The sequence below is a fragment of the Prosopis cineraria genome, unplaced genomic scaffold (genome assembly GCF_029017545.1).
Source record: "Prosopis cineraria cultivar Desert tree isolate PC_DT_omini unplaced genomic scaffold, ASM2901754v1 PC3, whole genome shotgun sequence".
Taxonomy (NCBI): domain Eukaryota; kingdom Viridiplantae; phylum Streptophyta; class Magnoliopsida; order Fabales; family Fabaceae; genus Prosopis; species Prosopis cineraria.
Genome location: NW_026555334.1, coordinates 35,332,222 through 35,354,137, shown reverse-complemented (window position 1 = coordinate 35,354,137; position 21,916 = coordinate 35,332,222). Strand labels below are relative to the sequence as shown.

General features: G+C 34.5%; 3 protein-coding genes across 3 annotated transcripts; all 3 read right to left on the bottom strand.

The window, feature by feature from the left end:
* Positions 1 to 601: 601 nt before the first annotated feature.
* Positions 602 to 4,060, bottom strand: LOC129305882 (uncharacterized). Its single transcript, XM_054946054.1, has 7 exons — positions 3,910 to 4,060; positions 3,782 to 3,822; positions 3,139 to 3,196; positions 2,454 to 2,547; positions 1,592 to 1,676; positions 1,448 to 1,513; positions 602 to 948 (listed from the first exon to the last, which is right to left on the bottom strand). The coding sequence occupies exons 1-7, from the start codon at positions 4,001 to 4,003 to the stop codon at positions 835 to 837; spliced, it is 552 nt and encodes a 183-aa protein (XP_054802029.1). The 5' UTR covers positions 4,004 to 4,060; the 3' UTR covers positions 602 to 834.
* A 1,960-nt stretch (positions 4,061 to 6,020) lies between these two features.
* Positions 6,021 to 11,142, bottom strand: LOC129305880 (uncharacterized). Its single transcript, XM_054946053.1, has 9 exons — positions 10,796 to 11,142; positions 10,314 to 10,429; positions 9,594 to 9,647; positions 9,480 to 9,504; positions 9,184 to 9,306; positions 7,370 to 7,536; positions 7,121 to 7,190; positions 6,531 to 6,629; positions 6,021 to 6,289 (listed from the first exon to the last, which is right to left on the bottom strand). The coding sequence occupies exons 1-9, from the start codon at positions 10,994 to 10,996 to the stop codon at positions 6,209 to 6,211; spliced, it is 936 nt and encodes a 311-aa protein (XP_054802028.1). The 5' UTR covers positions 10,997 to 11,142; the 3' UTR covers positions 6,021 to 6,208.
* Positions 11,143 to 11,627: 485 nt separating this feature from the next.
* LOC129304860 (mitochondrial import receptor subunit TOM20-like) lies at positions 11,628 to 14,695 on the bottom strand. The gene is made up of 6 exons (XM_054944689.1): positions 14,536 to 14,695; positions 14,109 to 14,187; positions 13,703 to 13,872; positions 13,557 to 13,604; positions 12,865 to 12,954; positions 11,628 to 11,945 (listed from the first exon to the last, which is right to left on the bottom strand). The coding sequence occupies exons 1-6, from the start codon at positions 14,632 to 14,634 to the stop codon at positions 11,814 to 11,816; spliced, it is 618 nt and encodes a 205-aa protein (XP_054800664.1). The 5' UTR covers positions 14,635 to 14,695; the 3' UTR covers positions 11,628 to 11,813.
* Between the last annotated feature and the right edge of the window lie 7,221 nt (positions 14,696 to 21,916).

Sequence of the window (21,916 nt, the reverse complement as noted above, 5' to 3'; positions counted from 1 at the left end):
AGCGATCCCTTTATCGTTCAGCCACTTGTGGTTGTTGCAAAGCCAAGGTTGCCAAATGCCCCTTGGACTGATGAAGTCAAGAACCTTCTTTGTCAATAAGGACCGTGTATGAGTAGAGTGTGGGTAATAAAGGTTTGGCTCGTTGGGTCTCCTTGTTTAGGTTTTTCTCCCTTTTTTGAGACTCTTCTTTAATCTTCTTTTTTTTGCAAAAAAAAAAAAAAGCCACCTTTGTAACTAGTCTCCCTCCCTCTTCATTCATTGTAAAATGTAAAATATATAATGTGAATTGTAATTGTGAATTCAGTGGAGAACTGGGGATAACGTTTTAAACTGTGATTTGTAAAGTTAATAATTTGACAATTTATTTATGTGAATTGTGAATCATGAAATTGGCATAGCTTTCATGGTATAAAACCACGGAAAACTCTCGAGAACCGGAGGTTAAGACTGTGGAAGGTGGGGGAGAGAACAATGCAAAGAACTATAAAAGGTACAAGAGAAGGGAATGGGTTGTCGTCTACATAGACATGATGAAGTTCCTTCGGTCTCAGCCAGGAAGATCTCACAATATGTGGCTGTTAAGAAGTATGGGCAAAGGACGTGGTAATTGCTTCTTAAGGTGAAGCAAACTGTTAATTTATACGCATAGTTCATGCTTGGTGAATTCAAGGAAATCGAATAAAGAAACATGAACAATCTAAAGGAGATACAAGGTAACAGTGAAGTAATTTGGTTAAGGGTGTGAACTCGACATTTGTCATTTGTTAGCCGCACCTTACATAAATCTCCCAAAAGAATTCGAGGAAGGAACAATAACAAGGCATGGTTTTACATCTATCTTGGCGTAAATAGAGATGACTTCCTCTGAACATTCATCTCTTGGATCTGCTCAGTCGACAAAATGGATGACTCACTTTCATAATTGGCATTTTCCATCTGCTGGTGTATCTGCAAATAATTCAACCATTCTAAGAAGAAATTTATATGGACATTTGGTCGGTGAGAAGCAAGATGCTGAACTATTGGTGCAAACAAAAGAAAAATGAAAAAGTAGACATAATTATAAGAATCTGACCAGTTATAAAGCAAAAACTGGATCGATCAACTAACAAGGAGATTTATGATTTAACGAAAAAAGTGAGCCTAGTAATAGCTGAGTACCTTATTTAAGAAACTTATAGCGATAACGTGTTAATATAAGATTTCTACTCAGCTACTTATTATGCCAATAATCGAATTTTAATCTAAAAAGAATTTATTCACCATTCTAAACAGTGCTTGTAAGCCACTTAGGATATAGGTAGAACCAACAACTGAGGTAATAATTAACTAATAAAATTAGTAAATTAATGAGTTTGAAGTATTGATTCATTACCACAGCTGACTTTTCTCATGGATGGTATGGTTGAAAAAAACCCTCAACTACTTCAGAAACTGTAGTGATTACCTTCTCAAGAATGGCTGACTGATCATCCAAGGGAAACTTGCGCATGTACTTCAGCATCTCCAGTTGCTACAAGTTCGTTATCTTAATGTCAATACTGTACCCAATTACTAAAACATTTTTCCGGAGATTAGCAATAATATGTACCTTTTCCTGTAACTTCTGCTGGCTGAGCATTCTTTCTGAAAATTCATCTGGCCTGAGCTCTGCTTCATCACAGGCTATCTCTTCTCTGCCATTTCAGTGTATAAAAACATCTTACCATGAAGAATTACCAATCTTTTTCACTTCAGCAATTAAAGACTTACAAACTGGAGTTCTATCAGAAACGTTATTTGTTGGGTAAGGGATGAAAAAAAAAATGGCCTAGGTTTGTTCTTTTTTTCCTTTTTATATTAAGAGGTTTTGAACTTTAAACCTTTACCCACATATTCCACCCAAATCACCTAAGCTATCCTAGGTGGCAGAAATCAGTAGAGCATGCCTACGGATTTTCTATGGCAAATATCACAGAAAGATAGCAGAGAGAAAGGAGGGAGAAGAAGGAAGAAGAGAGAGATAATGAGAGAATTAGAGAGGGATCAAGTTGGGAGAGAAAACTGATAATATAACCAACATGACTTTAACAGGTCCAGAAACAAACACACACCCAGGGAGAGGTATATCTAAGGACACCATAACCAAAAAAAAAAAAAGATAAAATAAAGAAGTTTAAAAATAAACTCCATAACATACAATTTCCTGGGTATCAATTCTCCTTGATTATGCCTAAAATTTTTTTTTTCAAAAGTTCATTTATCTTAATATTCTCCTCATATTCTCCATTATTAGGGCAGACCACTTATTCAACTCTTACAAAGGTCATTACAAATCAAACTAGACAAGGCATAGGCTCAGAACCGTCATTGTCAAGCTGTCTGAATGCCTAGTTCTAATATTAATTTGGGCGAGAGGTAGCAAGACATAAAACAAAGTGGATATTGCATATAGATAGAGAAGAAAAACTTACTTTGCAATGAACTTATAAAATTGAATCACCAAATCCAGGTCATTGTCATATAGAGTGCTCACTTTACCCAGGCATGAAATACCAAAATGCGGATCTGTTGTCAAAAAATGGCACAGCAAAACTTCAACTCAAGTTGCATCGTGCAGAATAAAGCCTCAGAGCTTGATGGAATTGTAAAAGATATATATATATATATATATACACAATCTCTTGCTATCCGGGGTCTAGTTTTAGAAGAAAAATAAATAAATAAATAGTCTTTGATTGATTTGGTCACAATATGGCTCTATTTCCAATTTCTAACTGAGAATAAAATTATAAAAACACTGTTCTCTTTAGATGAGATAATAGATTCTGCATACAATTAGCTAATTTCATGTATCACTAATAAAAGGCCTTAACTTCACATCAATCTTGAACTGCAGAAGAATGGTAAATGATTTGTCCCCCTTCTAATTAAAAGAAGAAGGAATGAAAAGCTGACATTCCAAGATAAAAAATGACAACTAAGATGATAATCTCACTCACTTTTCTCTCCTTCATTAACAAGCAAATTTCCCATCAAAATGCAGCATCACATGATTTCCTCACAGAGGGAATAAACAAATTCTTCAATTTGGGATGCATAACAAGGCATACAGATATTAAAATGCTGCCAAGTAACATCATAAATTCACAATACTACCAACTCCCATCTCCAAAAATATCTCTTCCTGTATTGCAGTGGTCACAGCAACGGCTTCCTGTCCATTCGGCATTGATTCCAGAAAATGAGTGAAAATGCAACATACATTATCTGGTCTGATAATGTTAATCGCATGAATTTGAAAAAGCAAAAGAGGCAGAATGTTAGACAGAAATTACACTCAGCCCAGAATTGTGTATATGTGAGTGAAGTCCCAACAAAAACAAAATGCTAACTAGAACTAACAGGATAAGCAACCATGTAGCACAATGGCCATATCAGACCCTTGCTCACAGCTTGTCATCAGTAAAAAAAATACAGAAGCCGAGTGGCAAAAGAAATGCATATGAACGTTCTAGATACCCCAGTTGAGTCACGAGTCTATCATCTAGGAGGAAACAAGTCCAGGCCCCCAAAATTCAAGGTAAGTAACAAAGCCATGAGTCGAAATAACTATCTAATTTCTTCTGGATAAACCCAATTTCAAGCACTATCATATAATATTTCTCTTTCGGGTTAATATGACGAATCACGAAACTCCCATTATTGGTAACTGAGATAGAAGATAAGCTGCTCAATTTAAAGCGAACAAATGGGCATAAGAACGAAAACGGGAAAAAGAATTATCCCATGAGAAATTCACCTGTTTATCCTGTACAGCGTCTGCTATCCTTTTCTTCACCTCTGCAAACACAACCATAACCAGAGAAGCATTACAAGGATGAAAATAGGAGGATAATTACAGAGAATGAGAAATCGGAGATGAGGTACCAGGTTGGGAAGTAAGGAAACAGAAGCGATCGAAAAGATGGAGAAGCTGTTCTTTTGATAGCATTCCAGTACCACGGACCTGAGGAGATGCCATGAATGAAAATGACAAATCCTTCTATCGAGATGCTCTTCTCAGTGGAAATTGGTCTCTCTGTATCAGTTGTCACTCATTTAAAAAAAAATAAAAAATCCTGGAATTCAATATTTAACCACTTTTTTAATTGTAGAGGCTTTCTTTATATAATTTTATCTAAATCATAATTCAATATTTAAATTTTAACTTAATATAATTTAATTCTTAAACTATATTTGATATAATAAAAGAGTTTTTAAAGACATTAAAATCAGAATTGAATTAAATTATAAAAGTGTATTTAATATGACAATATAATCTTGATATAATTTTAATAAATATTTGTATTAAAAATAAAAAAAGACCAAAGTAACAGTTTTCTCAAAAATTAAAATAGTGCTGGTGAGGGTGATAGTGAGGGAGAAAAAAATGGACTCCATGAACAATGACTTAATTCCATGGAGTTGATGATGAGATCAAATTCTAGGACTTTTGATAGAATCAAGATTTTAAAGAATTGTGATTATTTCATACCAAACACACTGAATTCCTTATATGATTCCATTTCCAACCTTAGGATTCCCAAATACCAAACACGGCCTTATAGCTTTTACTTTCATGTAATTCAATCTTAAATTTTAACTTATTATAATTTAATTCTTATAGTTTTAATTATTTAAAAAATCAATCTCTATATTTTAAAAAATAAAATAATAAAATTAGCATTATTTTAAAAGATACAGATTACTATTTTAAAGATAAAATTACAAATTTAATTACTAACTATTTTTTCAAATACTATTAAATGATTTATATTATAAAATAATATAAAATAAATTGGAAACTATTAAAAATGGAGCATGTAAGTCTCCCTAAATTTTGAATGAATGCACGTTAGTTTTCTATCAGGGCCCACTAAATTTTGACAAGTTGCACTCCCTCCACTCCAAACTCACCTTCGCTTGCGCATTCTCCTCTGCCACCTCAGCCATCTTCAACCTCATTATTGGCACTTGCACCCCTTGTTTGACTTCCTCCTTCGTACCTCTCCTTTGAACCCTTCTAAAATTTTAGCTTCCATCTTTTTGGTTTAGGAAACACTCAAGGCTTGCTCTAAGTAGTTGTTCTCTGATCCGATGTAGACAAATCCATCGTTAATGGAGCAAAGTGGAACCAATTCTGATTCAGCAACGTGGGAATTGGCTCGGCAATTGGATTTCACGGCCATCGGTGGAGATTTAATGAATGTGGAATTGCCAAGGGCGCCTGAATCTCAAACACACTTGGAACTACAGCAGACGCAGAGGCCATTGCCACAATCACAATCGTTGCAATCGCAGGCATACTTGCCAACACAGCTAAGGTTACCCTTATGGTTGCAAGGGTAGCAACCACTGTCATCTTTAGGCGCCCAACAAGAAGCACTACAATCTCAATTCTCAAGTCACTCAACAATCAGCAAAGGAATTTACACTATCAAGTGCACAAATTGTACTGAGGAAACCTTATCATGTTGAGCATAAATTTCAAAAGTCCGGCTATTTGCTAATACTGGCACACCCAGTTCATCTCAAGCTTTTATCTGAAACAAAAAGCAATTGCATTGTTCTTCACGATTTCAAGTACAGAAGAATCGAAGTAACAATAGTCACGTTTTTTTTTTTTTTTTAAAAAAAACTTTCTAGGGAAAAAAAGATCTGAATCCACGTGGAGTACGAGGTGGGGAAGGCGAATAAGTGTAATATCTAAACCTCTTCACCTTCACCCCAAACATAGCCTCAACTTGTCGTTTCAGACAGGTCCTTTATTTATTTATTTTTGGATTAAAAGGTCAAATAATAGAAGAGCGAGTACAAACCAAGGTACGTGCGCATTCGAACAATCATACAAAGACTCAGATAAGAACATCAGCGATTGGACCTTTATCGAAGGCAAACTCTCGTCATAAAATTGGAAGCTGGAATGATAAACTCACGTATAAACCTTGCAAGTAGAAGACACATTCTATCTTGAAAGAAAAAGCTTGGTTCGCGCAAAATGAGCTTCAACACTTGACTTTTATATGCATATACTATTGAACTACTTCAGATGATATGAAACTTGTTTTGTCCATGTCACATACATTTCCATCTCTTCCTGTTTTCTCGAAGGAATTTAAGATGTGAAGTTGAAATTTACAGGGAGGATTGGGGCAAAACTGAACAAGAGTTTTTCGACAGTGGAACTTCAAATGGCAGAAGGTATGAGGTCGTCTTCACCTTCACTTTTCTGATCATCTTGCAACTCCATCCAAGGTAAAACAGGGCCCTGAAAATAATAATATATTTCTCAAATATCAAAGTATTGAGTATGGCATACTTCCCAATGTCGTGTAAAATAACAAAGCAAATACTTCCTGTGTTTGATTATCAACTCTACCTTCAACTTATATGAGATTAATATATTAAGATTGGAATTAAAAACTATGAGCATCCAAGATATCCTAGAAGACTTCATCAAGTTTCCATGGCCTGATTCACTAATTAGCCGCCAAATGAATGTACATTACCTTTCCTTGTCGTATGACTGTTGGAGGAACTTTTGTCATGTCAACCACAGTGGATGGTTCAGCAACTCTCACACCACCATCAACAACAAAATCAAGACCCTAAACAACCAGAAACTGATGTGTTAAAGTGCAGTATTGTTTTACCTTTTCTACTTATTTGATTCTCTCTCTATTGAAAGAGTACAAGAATAAAGGGGGCATAGACGTAACAGTAGCAAAGAGCCAGTTTCTAATGGCCTTTTGTTCTGCTGTAATCTTTTTGTAAATATTTTGTGATTTTGTACAAGTTACGCATTCTCATTGAAAAACGGCCAGTTTCTTATGGCAGAATCAAGGAGACCAAAATAGTAGTTAATGAAATATATTTTTAAGAATGCCTGAACTGATAATTTTCATGCACGCACATCCGCTTCATCAGAAGTTAAATTAAAGCAAATGCAGTGTACTGTAAACATGACGTGGCCTATGTCTAACAAATATTTGAAAAAGCCTATAATAATATTCAAAATTGCTACGAAAAAAAAAAGAAAAACAAGAAACAAGAAACAAGAAAAGGAACACATCACATTAGAAACTAGAAACTGACATACCTCGGGTCCATATGTATCAGCTATCATAACAGGATCAACCATCCACTCGTCCTCATTTCGGAACTTGATGCTGAAAAAGGGATTAAAATCCAGAGTAAGAGTTAAAATGTGGAAGCATCAGCTGTCACAATCGGTTTGCTGATAAGAATTGGTTTAGACAACTACATGCCTGTTTTCCAGCAAACAATTTCTGTTTACCCGGGAAAAAGAGAGGGGAAGAGGTGATTTAGATAAATCAATTAAACAAACCTTGTACATATTAAGGGCGCATCCATCTTCTCCAGTATCGCTTGACAAATTGCATCATCAGGCATACGGACACCCACATTTTTTCTTGATGCATATTTGGCAGCAGTAGTACCATACCTTGTGCATTGTTTAGGTAATTCTTTACTTGCTATTAAGATGAAAGTGTACTGTGACTCAAAAATAACTGATGTTAACAAAGATAAGCTGAAAATACTAAATTGGTGGCATAACAAATAAAAAATGAAATGTTGCCACCCACAAAGAGATGAGGAGATGCTTAAAAAATGAAACATAAACGTGTGACAATAAATCGATGCCTTGATATATATGCTTCTGTTACAAACTGAAAATAAATTAACATCAATCAAGAAACATCCTTTTACCTAAAATCTACATTGTAATAGGATGTAACTGAAATGAAAGCTCATTTATCATCTTTGTGCTAGATATTGATGGAAGGAGAATAACATTACCTTTCATTTCAATTAGTGCTGCAAAACAATACTTGCCTGTTCCAATATGTTTTTCTTATATCAATATCCTTTAAAGCTTGCTGTTATAGAGCATAATGGTATAGTCCAATTCATATAGACTACCCCACCAAGTGGGAAAAAGCTTGTTGTTGCTGTTGCTGTATCCTTTAAAATGATTTCCCAAAATACACCCAATCCCACTTATTGAAGCTTAAAGCATACAACAACAACAATAAGTTTTATCTCATTAGGTGGGATCGGCTATATGGATTATACGACGCTATTGGTCTCTATCATTTACTAAACTTTTAGAAATATTATAAATTAAGAAGTCTTAATCAACAACTTCCAGAAGTGTCTCTTTGGCCTTCCTCTACCCCTATTAACAGGGTTCAAAGTTATCAGTTCCACTCTTCTCACAGGTACCTCCCGTAATTTTTTTTATACATGTCCAAATCCTCTCAAATGATTTTTTACTATTTTTTCTTTAATAGGTGCAACACTCACTTTTCCCCGTACGCGAACATTTTGAATTTTATCTTTACGTGTATGTCCACACATTCATCTCAACATTCTCATCTATGCTACTCCAACTTCATGTTTTTGGCGTCCCGTTAAAACCCAACATTCACTCCCATACAATATTGCTAGTCTTATAGCAATTCTATAAAACTTCTCTTTAGGTTTATTAGGTATTTTACAATCGCAAACAACTTCTTTAACCTTTCTTTAGTTAAACCACCCAACAGGTATTCTAAGTGCAATATTTCTATCAATTTTCCCATTATATTGAATAATCGCTTCCAAATATCTAAACTTTTTTACTTGAGATATAATCTGATCATCTAATTTCATTTCCATACATAATAGCTAAAATGAATATACATGATAGCTGTTGACAAGGTATTCAGCTTGTCTAAATCAACATGGAAATACATGCTTTCTACATCTCAACTCAAGTTTGGAGAACCAACTTGATTACAACAAGTAAAAAGGCATTTTATGCTCACTAACGGCATTACCAACACACTAAAAAAATAGCCGATTAAACCTTTCAATTTTCCTTCTCTCATCACTTCCATAAATTCATTACTTTTTTGTCCCTTTGTGTTTATCAGCGGGATTTAACCCTTGTGAAGCAAAATAGTTCAACGCAGAACTTTTGCATCAGAAACCAAACCAATTAATTGAAAAACTCAGACAAAAGGTGGTTCTAAAGAAATCCTTGCTTTCTAGATCATAAATATATCCATGTGGTCAACATGGGATACATGATACCAACAGCTAACAGCCTTTTTTGTCTAAATAGAAATCATAGAAATATCCGAAGAGCATACTCACTGGACCAGGTAAGTAAGGCTTAATAGCTTTGAATATATTTATATGACCTTGACCATCTCCACGTGGAAATCCAATAGTATACTTGTCTATGTCTCGAAGTGAGTGGCATAAGATGCTAAGAGGCTGCATTTATAAAAGCACCATAAATATTACAAATAAGAAGCTAAATCACAGCATACATGTGTAATAAGAAGCCTGGTGTAGGGCTAAGTTCTTGACATACACCATAATGTCAAAAGTTCAGCAATTTAAGCCCACTTAACAAGATTGAATACTAATAAAGTTACATTCCTCACCTTTGAAGCTTCTATCTTCTTGATTCTGCAATGAAAAACTAGATCCTTTGTAAATGAGATGAACAAAGAATTATTTTGGGGCAAAAAGTCCATGTATTAACAAAAATCACCTACCTACGGAGACGCTCAATGGCTGAATGGCTTCTCAAGTCACATACTATAGCATACCTACATAGAGAAAAGAATTTTAAGCAGTCATACCACTATCTTTTATTTTTCTTTGGAGAGAGGGGGGAACCTAAGGCTTCCAAAACAAATGAGATTGGGCCTACGGGCAAGCAAATTGTGTATTGATACTCACAAATTTGTTTACATTATATTTATACATGAAAAATGTGAAAAGTGAAAGCTGATAATTTAACATCCTTAAACATTTTCAATCTTGAGAACCGAAATCTGCTATGTAGATCACATATATAGATAATTGGCTTAACCAAGCAGTGTCTCGTACTTCCCAAGAGAAGTGTATGATCAAAAATTATAATAGAAACAATTCCTGGTACAAACCAGATGAAATAGAAAGAAGATATAGAAATAAGAAACACAAGCAGAAATCTTTTAATTGCATTCAGACTCTCTGCTCAGATTGCTCCAGTAGCTCAGAAGAGAATCTGAACGCTTTGAGCAGACATATCCAAAATCAATACTTTTCTTAGAGGGTAATTACAAGGCTTGTAGGATGAGGAACATTGGACACGAAATGCAAGACTGCATCAACACAATTATAAAAAGAGTTTGAGAAAGAGAACAAACCATACAAGCCTGGACGAGAATTGCTACATAAAATTTAGAAGGTCAAAAGCACAGGGGCCTGAATAAGATAAGAAACCTAACAGTGTATCCGTGGGAATGACTCCAACAGCTCCTTCTTTTAAGAGATTGACCACAGAATCTAACTTCCAGCTGTCAGAACCAGACATATCCGCCTCAACGTAAAGCAAACCATCCTCCTGGCATTACCAAAACGGTGCCAGATAAGGTCAACTGTATTGAAAAGTGGATGATATAATACAAAAGAGAAGAGTTGGTGCATGCCAGTAAACGGAGATTGCACCTACTCATAATAGCAATCACGCAGAAAAATACAGAAATATGAAAAGGGACGAATATTTGCATTCCCAGCAGAGAAATGTCATAACCCAAAACAATATTGTTCGCCTCCATCATAAACGGAAAACAGAAATTGCTCATGGCTTCATCCAATCAGGAAGAAATAAATAGGTACCAACCCGACAGCATAACATAAGAATAAAATGGAGGGAAGATGAAGGCAGGGTAGTAATAGACGAGTAACAAGTAAAAAGTGATGAAAAGACCTTGGTAAAGCGAGGAGCTGTATACTTGAGACGCTTAGGACTCCGCTTAACAGCCATAGATAGAACTGAGAATTTGCGGGTTTTGGGTAGGCGAACGGGGAAATGGGTCGGAAGCAATATATCGGTGGCCATTGTATAAGGGTGACAGAATGTGCGAAGAATCAGGGAGTCACAACCGCATAGCTTTTGTCCGGAAAGCATTTGCAAATTATTATTGTTCAGAAAACCTGTAAAATTGAGAAATTTCGAGACGCAGCGGGACTTTTGCTCCCATTATTAGCAGGGGCTGGAGACTACGAAGCAACCATAAACGGCTTTCGGAAACATCGGGTATGAGCTAAGAGCGATGAATTGTCCAATCATCTTTTAACGACATCGTTTCGCCAGGCTCGGCCGCTAATTACACTGGGCTTGATCGACCCGGATTATTTTTAAACGTTTTCCCATTTGTAACAGAAGATCTCATAATTTTTAATACCACATTAGACTGGGTCAATTCATGGGAGCTGGCTCCTTAAACAGCACATAGGAAACACTTCAAAATGGAGAAAAGCTCAAATTAAGCTCATTGAATCACCATCGTCGATCGCTATCAGAAATCACTAATCATCACTAATAGCGCTTAAAACACGAGCACGCAAAACCATAATATAGCAACGTCTGATACTTCGAATGAAGTAAGAACGCTTAAATTAGGACCTTATTTTCTTTCAAAATAAAATTCATTCTAACTTGATAGATGATGGCAGACGCGGTGCTTCTGGTATTTCTTATAGTTTTATTTCAATGACGACAGTGAAGGATGCCGCACTCTCAGCTTTGACATAATGAATTGTCAACCCAATCAACTTAAAGAAAAGATTTCTTATGTCAACAAATACAAGGTTACAGAGCGATATGCATCACTGCTGTCAAAATTTTAAGTAATACGTTGTGATTCTCAATAATCATCAAGACATCAGCTGCTGGCACTAAAGTTTAGTCGACGAAGAAGCAAGTAGCAAATCACCGGCCGCACTTATCGAGGAGGTGGAGGAGGAGGCGGTAGATGCGATTTTGAAAATCCCACCCATGCAACAATGCCAACAGCCAGAATTACCCAGCCAAGAATGTCATACTTCAGATCACTGCTCTTCTTTCTCTTTTGAGTCTGCAAGCAACGAAATAGATTAGGGAAGCAAAATACAACTCAACTTTCTAACTCCAATCACCCATCTTTCATTTGCTTTTATTTTTTAAAAGTAAAAAACACATGCCTCTAGAAATGAAACTTTATCAGAGGAGATGCCTAAATAAAACACGACTATTTCTCTTAAAAGAAAGAAATTTTATCCATTTAAAAAGGGAAAGTAGCTTTCCATAACTGGTTTTGAATCAACCCAGATGTCAACCCAATCTATTTCAAGGCCAAATATGAAGTAGCATAAAAGGAAAAGATTTTACGTATTCAGTCCTGGTTGAACCTACTACCGAAGTCCATAAATCAAGAAGTTAACTGAAAAAGGGGTGACGGGGTGAAGTGAACAAATAAAACCAAATTCTGTCCACTATTTGGTTGAAACACTTAATCTGAAAGCATATTTATTAGCCCACGTTTTAGAAGGGATGAAGAAAAGGGATTGATTTCCTTTCTTCATCAGCAATGTCTATTATGTCTCTAATAATTACTCAAAAGTATATATTCTTTTTATTTCATTTCATTCCATTCCATTCTGTATACTAAACAAATCGCACTTCATTCTTCACCAAAATAAAAAATGCAGTTATTCTACAAGGAAGAAAACATGTCCACTTACAAATCATTTCTCAAGAAAAGAGGAAATAAATTCCATTTAAAAAATATCCCTTATCTCCTCAGGAAAATCCAGTGATTGTGTGCAAGCAAGTAGAGAATATTATTCTATAAACAGCCGTTTCAACTCCAATTATATCTCAGTGCAAAACCAATTCACTAGCAGATGAACTCGTACAACTCAGAAGTCAAGAGAAAAAATAATCATACATCTGAAACATCAACTAAAAAACCCAATGCAAAACAATACCAGAAGACACGAAGTTTTAAGTCATACCTTTGTACTTGATGAAGTAGAAGGTCCAGCTGCCCCCGTTGCCTTCTGTGCAAATCCATGCTTATGTATTTCTGCATGCAGCTCAGGTGCCTTACACCAAAAAAAGTGTCAGTAATCAAAGCGGTCTAGTGAATAATTGAAGATGAACATGACAAATAATATTCCAACAGAATCCATCAATTACCATGTTTATATGTTGTCCATGAGTAGAAAATACATGTTGAAAACAGAGAATCTTAACAAGTTGATTAAATTGTTTGGAATTCATATGGAACAATCCATAGTCAGATTGAGCCTGGTTATTACAATCCATTTAGATCAAAACATGTTCTCTCATATCACCATAACTACTGCTGATGTAAGATCCACTTTACATAATTTCACAGCAACATGGTTTAATAAGAGTTAAAAAACACAATTGACAACTAATTATTTGGAAGACTCCATATTCAATGTTGTACATGCCACATATATGATATAATACTTATCATTTACCATTAACTAATATTTGAAAATCGTAATGATGGTTAAGCCACTCCACCTAGCTTTCAGTTTTCTTCTTAAAAAAATAGATAACCAAATAACAAACATCTATCCGTGTTATACTTGCCATAAATAGGAGGACAAAAGAAAAGATACAATTACATCTGGGGAAAGACAACAATACAGAAGATGTATGATACATAACATACCTTAGCAGCCACCTCTAAAGATTTCCGGTATAGTTCATTTTCTGGATCCTATAAAAATCAAGATTACTACTTTGTACATTACATCAATAAGCAATATAGTTTACATACACAGATAAGTATGAACACCATAAAGACTGAAAATGTACCTCTTCAACAGCTCGCTGAAAGTACACAGATGCCTTGTCAAAACAAATTTTTGCCGCCTCCTGATCTGGATTTACAAATGCATCGGATGTATAGGCATTTCCCAGGCACCAAAGAGTATCGTGCTTCTTGGGATTAACCACCAATGCCTCCTCGAGCTTTGAAATAGCATCTTCAAATCAAGTCCCAGGATGAGGATACAAAATCGGAGGTTTATCAGCAATTACTTGACATTTAAAAAGATATTCAAGAACTTAAAAACAATGGGCAACGAATGAGCCTCCTCAGTCTAACAGAGTTAAATTGTCAAAAGTCCAGGCTGAGAAAAATGCGTGTCACTTCTTGAAACAAATAAAAAAATTAAAAAACTTGTTCCGCAAATTAAAAACTTTGGCATATAGTTTGCACCTTGGATCATCTTCTTTGACTCAGGAATACTCTGAAACTGAGATAACTCTAATAAAGCGCCTCCCCATCTTGTCAAATTCTGCGTTGATCAGACAAAAAGTTATTTTTTTTTCCTAACCCAGAATTCCAAAACTGGTACTTAAACGAACAATAAAATTGCAGATGATTTTCAACATTACGCGGAACAACATACAATACAGACATTCTACTATGCGACGACCTAAACCACAAGCTGAACAGATCATTTGGTATCAAACAAAGCGGAAATATTTTATCATGAAACACAATTTACAAAAGATTACAAGACTTTTGAGCTTCCGTGAACATTTCACGTAGCAGAGGAGCTTCAGAAAATATGAATTAGTTCGATCCGGGAATGGAGAAAGGAAAATTTGCGATACTCTAATGAGAAAAAAGAAAGACCAACATCGGCATCGAGAGGGTCACCGGCGTATGTAGCTTCGGCGGTCTTACGGGCATGCTCAAAGAACAAAAGGCGGTCGAAATCGCTCTGCTGCAAGTCCATGCTCGCAGGCTCAATTAGTTTGCCCTAGGGTTTTGGGTTTTGATGATGTGAATGACCATGTCTATATATATGGGTGTAGTCTCCGACTCTCCTGCAATATTAACAGGGTTCATTTTATTTTATTGGTGTCCGGACTGCACAAAATTTTTTTAAGTTTTAAAATTACCTCCTCATCTTTAAAAATTTTAAATTAATTTTCTAAACTCTTTTATCCTATAAGTAAAAAATTTGATGTTATATTTAAAAAAAACATAACAATTTATATTAATCAAATCTTACAAAGTTATTGTTATTAATTTACACTGAAAATCAATTTCTTTTTTATTAACAAACAACTGTTATATGTTTTTTAATATGGTATTATAATTTATATTAGTCAAATAATTGGGAAATAACAATTGAGAGAGATTTTTTGTGACAAAAAAATTAAGGTTAATTTTAAAATAAAAATTTTATACAATTGTCTCAAACTTATATAAAATTTGTATATTTTAACATTTTATCATTAACCACAACCTTTTAAATGTTGGTGAACAATATTATATATGAAAAGTGTAATTCCAAAAGTGCTCTCCAATTTCATTTCATCATACTACCATGTAAAGAACTCATGAAATGAAAAATTGAATCGAACCAGATGGTTCAATCAGTGGACTGATAAGTAATCCAGTTCAATTTAAGTACTAACATACTATTAAATTAATCCAGTTACCTTAAGTTTAATCCACGTAACTCATTGGGTTGGTTAAGTTTTAAAAAAATTTGAAATGTCTTCACTATTTAGAGTTGAAATCGATCCCTAGCCTCTTAATTTTAGAAATCCAAATCCTCTTTGACTCTCGCTGCTTTGTCCCTTAAAAATATTGCTGTTAAATCTCTGTCCCTCATTGTTCACTTTGTTTAAAGAACACCACCTCACCGGCAATGCTAGTGTTGCTGTCCTCTAGTAACGCTACTGCTACTTCCCTTCACTTTAGTAGTTCAGAATCTTCATGCTTGCCTCCTTGTCTCACCCTTGGAGTTCTCAGTTATGCATTTGCATTGCCATTTCTTTCTCATTCAAGTGCTCATCACGGTCTATTGCTTCTAGTTTGAAGAAAGAAAGAAGATGAAGAAGATGCATTACCGTGCTTGATTTGCTTTGCTTTGGAGAAAGTTTCTCTAGACTCTAGTTGTAACATTCAGAAAATTTTAACCCTAATTTGTTAATTTAACTAGGGTAGTTAGTGAGTTAATGAGGTGTGTGGCCAGAGGGGCTCAACTTAGCATAACTGTTGTGATTTCAGTCCTAGAAGTGGGTCTGAATTGATGGCAGGCCACCCAGACAAGGAAAGGGGATGAAAAAGTGAAGAGTTGTGTTCTGTGCCACACGCCATAGCATGTGGTTAGTCCACCGCAATGCATGAACACAATTTGAATGTAATGGGCTCCTCTATGCCATGTGCCATGGCGGAAGGCAACATGCATCACGGCGCACGGCCAAAAATCTAATAAATCTAATTCATGAGCTGCGTAAAAACAGAAGAGGAAGAGAGGAGGAAAACAAAGAGCTTAGTTTTGGCTCTGCTAGGGCATGATATTTGGCTCCATTGTGGATAGATTGAAGCTTCCAAACACCCAATGTAAGATTATAGTGCTTCCTTCTTCCCTTCTCTCTCTCTCATTTATGATTATTTATGGTAGAGTTTGAGTTGGGAGATGAATTTTTGATCCATAAGAGTATGAGTCTGATTCCATTGGTTAAAATGAGACTAATGGGAGTGATTTAATGTATTGAAATATCACATTGATAATTTTAAAAGTGGTTGGTCCATAGAAGCATTTAATATCTAAAAATTAGTATTTATGAGGTAGTTAGGAGATGTTAATGTGCATTAATGATGGTTTGAGGGGTTACTAATGATAATATGCATTAATAAAATTTAATGAGCCCATTGGGTATGAATGGGTAGTGGTAAAAGTTGGTAAAATAGTGTATGAGGAGTTTTTATATTGATAAAGCTTGAAGAGTTAGATGATGATGATGATATCCTTATGATTTAATTGTAAAGAAGTTCGTCTTGGCACCTTTCAAGCTTGTTGAAGCTTTGGGAAGTTGCTATAGTGAGGGGTAAACCTTTGACCTCTCAAAGATTTGAGGTAACCGAAAAAAAACTTAATTTTTATAGTTAAATGTTAATTGTATTATAAAATATAATTTGTGAGTTAATTTGATGATGCATATTGGCAAATGCTTGAGTATGAAATGGTTTTGAGAAAGAAAACCTTGATTCTACCACCCTTGATGTTTTATAAAATTAATTATGATTTATTACTGCAGGTGGAGAATTTTGATAAATTATATGTTAAAATGTGAAGTATACATGTTATAAGAGTCATGTGTTGAGTAACGAATGTTGAAATGCATATTATATGTGAAATGTGCATGACATGATCATTTGTGAGAGTTCACCTAGGGAGAGGAGTAATTTGATTGAAAATTCACATGGTATTAGCAGTAACTGTTGGAATCGGGAACTAACCTTAGCACCGATTGTTGAAATCAGGAGGTAGCCCTTGTTTCATGATTGATTCGGGCTGTCCCACTTGTTTTATGAGGGACTCGAACCTAACTAGTCTTCACCAGTTCATAAGGAGGCTAGATTAGGGGTATGACACCCCATGGTTGTTAGTATAGGGGAAAACCAGATTACATAAGTGAATGAGTTAATCCTAGCCCGATAGCTCCTCACAAGTAGAAGGCTGGGTTAGTCCGTGAAGGACATGGATATGTGATAGCCAGCAGTTTTGTGTTGGAAGTAACAGGAAGATATAAGATTGGCACATGATCATGCATATAAGCGCGGCTACATGGTTGTTAGTATTATAATTCGGCACGTGTTAAGGGTGCATGGTTGTTATTTTTACAACATTGAGTTATGTTTTTGAAAATAATATGATCTAGTGTTTTGTGGCAAGCCCAGTCATATAGTTATTAATTTTGTGAACCGTGGCCCAATACTATGTGATATATGTGTTATGTGCCTTTTTGCATCTATTTACAATTAATATGTAACTGTAAGGGTTAAGTGAAACTTGGTTACTGAGTGATTGTACTCACCCCTCAATTCTCAATATTTTCAGGGATTAGCTCATTGGATCCAAGTTGGAGAAAACACACAGAGACTTAGGATTTGTGGAGTAAATCCTCTTTTGTCTCTCTTTAGTTGTTTACATGTGCAATTGTTAATGTATTTGCCAACTATGAACAATTGTCATGATTAGTTTACTACTTGCATGATTTTTTGTTTAACTAGTGTATTTTATGCCCTGTGTTAGTGAGTTTTTGTTATGAACTCGTAGATAAAGCCAAAATACTTGTGCAAGTAGGAACATATGTATTTTTTGAGAAATATGAATGAAATGGTTGGTTTTGTGCAATTTTTCCCCCCTCTCTATGTTTTATAAAAATTAGGGTTGAGTGGTGATTTTGTGAAACAAGTGTTTTTGGTTGTGTGTGGTGTGTTGCATGAGTCCACAAAAGTCCATTAAGTGTGGTTAGATGGTTAGTGTAGGCTATTGACACTTGTAGTTGAGTTGGGACACCTTATTAGGAAATTTTGTGAAAATGTGTTAAAATGAATTTTAGTGTCCAGCTTTTGATAGAAAATGAATTTGAGTGTAAAACTAGTATCATTATCTAGAGCTAGGAGAAAGCTTCATGTAGATATTAAAACCACCTTAATCGAGCGTCAAACAAAGATTTGGGACGCGTCAAAAGTTTGCTCCTTGTGTTGTCAAATGACAGCACTGATCTGTCAAATTTCATACAATGTGCCATGGCGCATGGCACAGAGAAGACACGTCGCGGCGCACGAACTGTAAGCCGTGGTGCACATGTTAAAATTAGTGTAAAAATCTGTTTTGAGTTTTAAAAATCCTTATTTAGGTCCCAATTGATTTCTAAGTTTTCACTTTGTTTTCAAAACCTTGATTTGGAGTCCTTAAAATATGTTTGAGATTTGAATGTTTAAAAATTGAGATTCCTTGAAATAGATTTTGAGAAATTCATTTAGAAACCCTACAATTTGGTAATTCTTGTGAGTTAAACTTTGGATTACCATAATTTAGAGCTAAGTGTAATTTAACCTCAGGGAGGTTACATTAGTCAACATGAGATGTCACACTTTTACTTCTAAAATGATAAATAAACTAAAAATATCCAAGAAAAAAATGAGATGGGCAACTTAAGAACTAAAAGATACATGTGAGAGTGGGTGGATAAACGAGGACAACTAATGGATATACATGAATCATTAGTTGGTGATGCATAGGTGAAACAGTCAGTAGCTCCAGCCTAAAATCCTAAAATCTAAAACAAATACTTATTATAAGCAAAAAAGTTAATATTATATATTATTAACATATCATATTTCAAAAACCCATTTGCACGGTTTCATTCATAAATGAATTATTTTTTATTTTTTATTGTTATAATATTTCTTATTTTGGAATAGATCTTATTATTTTAGGTAGCATAAACTATGAAGTTGATGAAAATTTTGGTGCTAATGATTATTAGTTTTTATAATGTTTAATGATTGAAGGATTGTAAGAATGAATATTTGGAATGTTATGTTTTATTATTGTTAGAATCAAGTCTTGTGTATTAGTTTTAAACTATGATTATTATTGTATATTGTATGAGATATTAAGCCTTGGTATAGATAAATGTATTGAGAATTAATGTGTTTTTATTTAAATTATTTTATTTTGTTATGATTGGTTTGACTTTGATTTGACTTCTTGTTGAACCATTAACTCTTAACCTAGTATCTTGACTTTTCAATACCTTGAAATGACCAAAAATGCCCTTCACTCATCCATGATTTTCTCTTCTTTTTCCCTGCTTCTTCTTTGCCTTTCTTCATTTTCTTCATCATCTACATTTCATGGGCACCACGAGTCCACTACAAGTTTCATCTTCCATCCCCAACACCCCTAAATTAAGGTAGTGTGTGGTCAGAAAGGGTTAATGAGTTTGTTAGGTTGTAGTTGCAATCCTAGGATCGAATTCAAAGAGAAGTTGCGTCATTCATATCTAAGAAAGGGAGAAAAACAAAGAAGTGTAGCTTCATGCTAGATGTTACAGCAATTGTTGGACAAAAACATGGGAAGAGCTCTTTGTATCACATGCTACACCGCAGTGCGTGGCTTGAAATTCTAATAAATGAGAATGAGAAAGTTCAAAATTAGAAAGAAAGAATTAGAGCAAGAAGGAGATGAAATGAACCAAGAGCTCTACTAGGGCATAACTCGAACTCCATTTATGAGTTATTCAAAACTTCTAATCCTTCCTATTAAGCTCCCAAGCTTTAATCTTCCTCTTTCTCTCTTAAGAGTTTTTGAGTTAGGGTTTACTGTTAGGAGTTGATTTTCTAGCTTATGGGCTATGAGTCTGAACCCACTGATTTAAATAAAGTTAATGGAAAATGTTTAAGTTATTTAAACTTATGATTTATGGTTGTATGCTTTTTTGGTGGTTGAGGAGCAATTATGTCCCAAAAATGACATTAATGAGGTGGTTGGGAAGGTTTGAATGCTATTAATGATCAGCTAAAGGGAGTTAATAATCTTAATGGGTAAGCTTAAATGTAAGAGATAAGGACTTTGAGTATTTAAAGTGCTGAAATAGAAAGCTAAATTAGTATAAATGGTGATATTAATGATTGTGAATATGATTAATTGTAGGTTAATTATCCCTACATCAACTTAACTTGAGATGAAGCTTTGGGAGTATTTATTTAAGAGGTAGACCTTTGACTACTTAAAAGTTTGAGGTAACTAAAGGAAATTTATTCTGTGCATTTGTGTGTTAATTAATTTGTAATTCTAAATAAATGTATTTTTAACATGAGAGTTAAGTGGTATGATGATTGTTATGTGACACATGGTTGGGAAGTGAGAAAATGTGGAAGAGTAATTATTTTAATTTGTGATTCAAATGATTGAATGAATATGATTTTGATATAGGGAAAGATAACATGAGTTACTAATTCTATGTGATTCCATGATGGTGGAAATCATATTTGAGATGTTAATGCTTGATAAAAATCCCATACATATTAGTGTTTCTTGAGATCAAGATATATGCAAGTGTGAGTACGATGAGATGATTTATGGATATACATGATGAGATGATAATTCAAATTAGGGAAAAATAATCTTTGATCCTTTAAATTTTATTAGATTTTGTTTTTAGTTCCTATATTTTTGTTACAAGTGCTTTTAATTCTTGTTTTAAAAAGATTGGGTGATTTTTATTTTTCAAGTCCTTATAATTTTCATTTTTTAGTTGTTTTAGTCTTTATAAGGATTGAAATCATTGGGGGGAAAACTACAGAGGCTAAAAGTAAAACTCGATAAAATAATAAGGACCAAATGTTATGTTTTCCCTTTAAATTATGAGGTGACATTTATATGCTCATGGCATGATATATGTTGGATTGTTAGCTGGGCATATTAATGTAAATTAGACATGCTTTATGTGTAAGCATGATTCATTGCATGATCATATTGGCAAGAGTTCGTTTAAGGAAAAGAGTAGGTAATCCATGTGGTACTACCTTTTGATATCTGAAGGCTAGCCCTTGTTTCATTATTTGTTGAAGGACTTAAAACCTAGCTATCTTTACCTGTTTGTCCAAGAGTGAGTGTGGTGTGAACTTTGGCCAAGTTTACTCCTTATATTTGGTGAACTCAGGTAGTTCATTCACACAGGTGAAGTCTTATTTGATTTAATAGCTCACGATTTCAATCAAAAGTATCAAGAGAATATAAGAGAAGTGTTTATAATGCATAGCATTATAATGTCACATGGTTGTTAAATTTGCGATGAGCTTGGATTGTTTAATATTGCTGTTGTTGTGTGGTTGATAATATAGTGACATTGAGCATGCTAATAAGATCAAGAGAGTTATGATTTCTTGCAACATTATGATAGGAGTTGTATATAGTTGAGTTGTGAATTGTGTCTTTTAATATCAATTAACATGCATTTCCATAATATATATGTACCTTGGTTATTAAATAATTATTTTCATCCCCTCTCTCTTAATATTTTATGAACTTTAGCTCCAGTATGAATGAAAGAAAAGCCATCAAGGCTTAGGAATTTTTATATTCATACTATAAAGCCTATATTCTTATTTTGATTTATGTGTAATTATGATGATGATTGCCAACTAAGGTCATATCTTGATTTACACTTACACTATGTGATTTGATGACTGAGTTGTTGTAT

Excerpts from the sequence above, each read along its gene's own strand:
- LOC129305882 (XM_054946054.1), bottom strand. The coding sequence starts at position 4,003 with ATGGCATCTCCTCAGGTCCGTGGTACTGGAATGCTATCAAAAGAACAG. Across the intron at positions 2,548-3,138 it reads ATTTTTGGAGATGGGAGTTG|ATCCGCATTTTGGTATTTCA; the intron begins GTAGTATTGTGA and ends TTTTGACAACAG. Across the intron at positions 1,514-1,591 it reads AGCAGAAGTTACAGGAAAAG|CAACTGGAGATGCTGAAGTA; the intron begins GTACATATTATT and ends ACGAACTTGTAG.
- LOC129305880 (XM_054946053.1), bottom strand. The coding sequence starts at position 10,996 with ATGCTTTCCGGACAAAAGCTATGCGGTTGTGACTCCCTGATTCTTCGC. Across the intron at positions 9,505-9,593 it reads GCCATTGAGCGTCTCCGTAG|AATCAAGAAGATAGAAGCTT; the intron begins GTAGGTGATTTT and ends TTTTCATTGCAG. Across the intron at positions 9,307-9,479 it reads AGAAGATAGAAGCTTCAAAG|CCTCTTAGCATCTTATGCCA; the intron begins GTGAGGAATGTA and ends TTATAAATGCAG.
- LOC129304860 (XM_054944689.1), bottom strand. The coding sequence starts at position 14,634 with ATGGACTTGCAGCAGAGCGATTTCGACCGCCTTTTGTTCTTTGAGCAT. Across the intron at positions 14,188-14,535 it reads GTGACCCTCTCGATGCCGAT|AATTTGACAAGATGGGGAGG; the intron begins GTTGGTCTTTCT and ends TGATCAACGCAG. Across the intron at positions 13,605-13,702 it reads TTCAGCGAGCTGTTGAAGAG|GATCCAGAAAATGAACTATA; the intron begins GTACATTTTCAG and ends TGATTTTTATAG.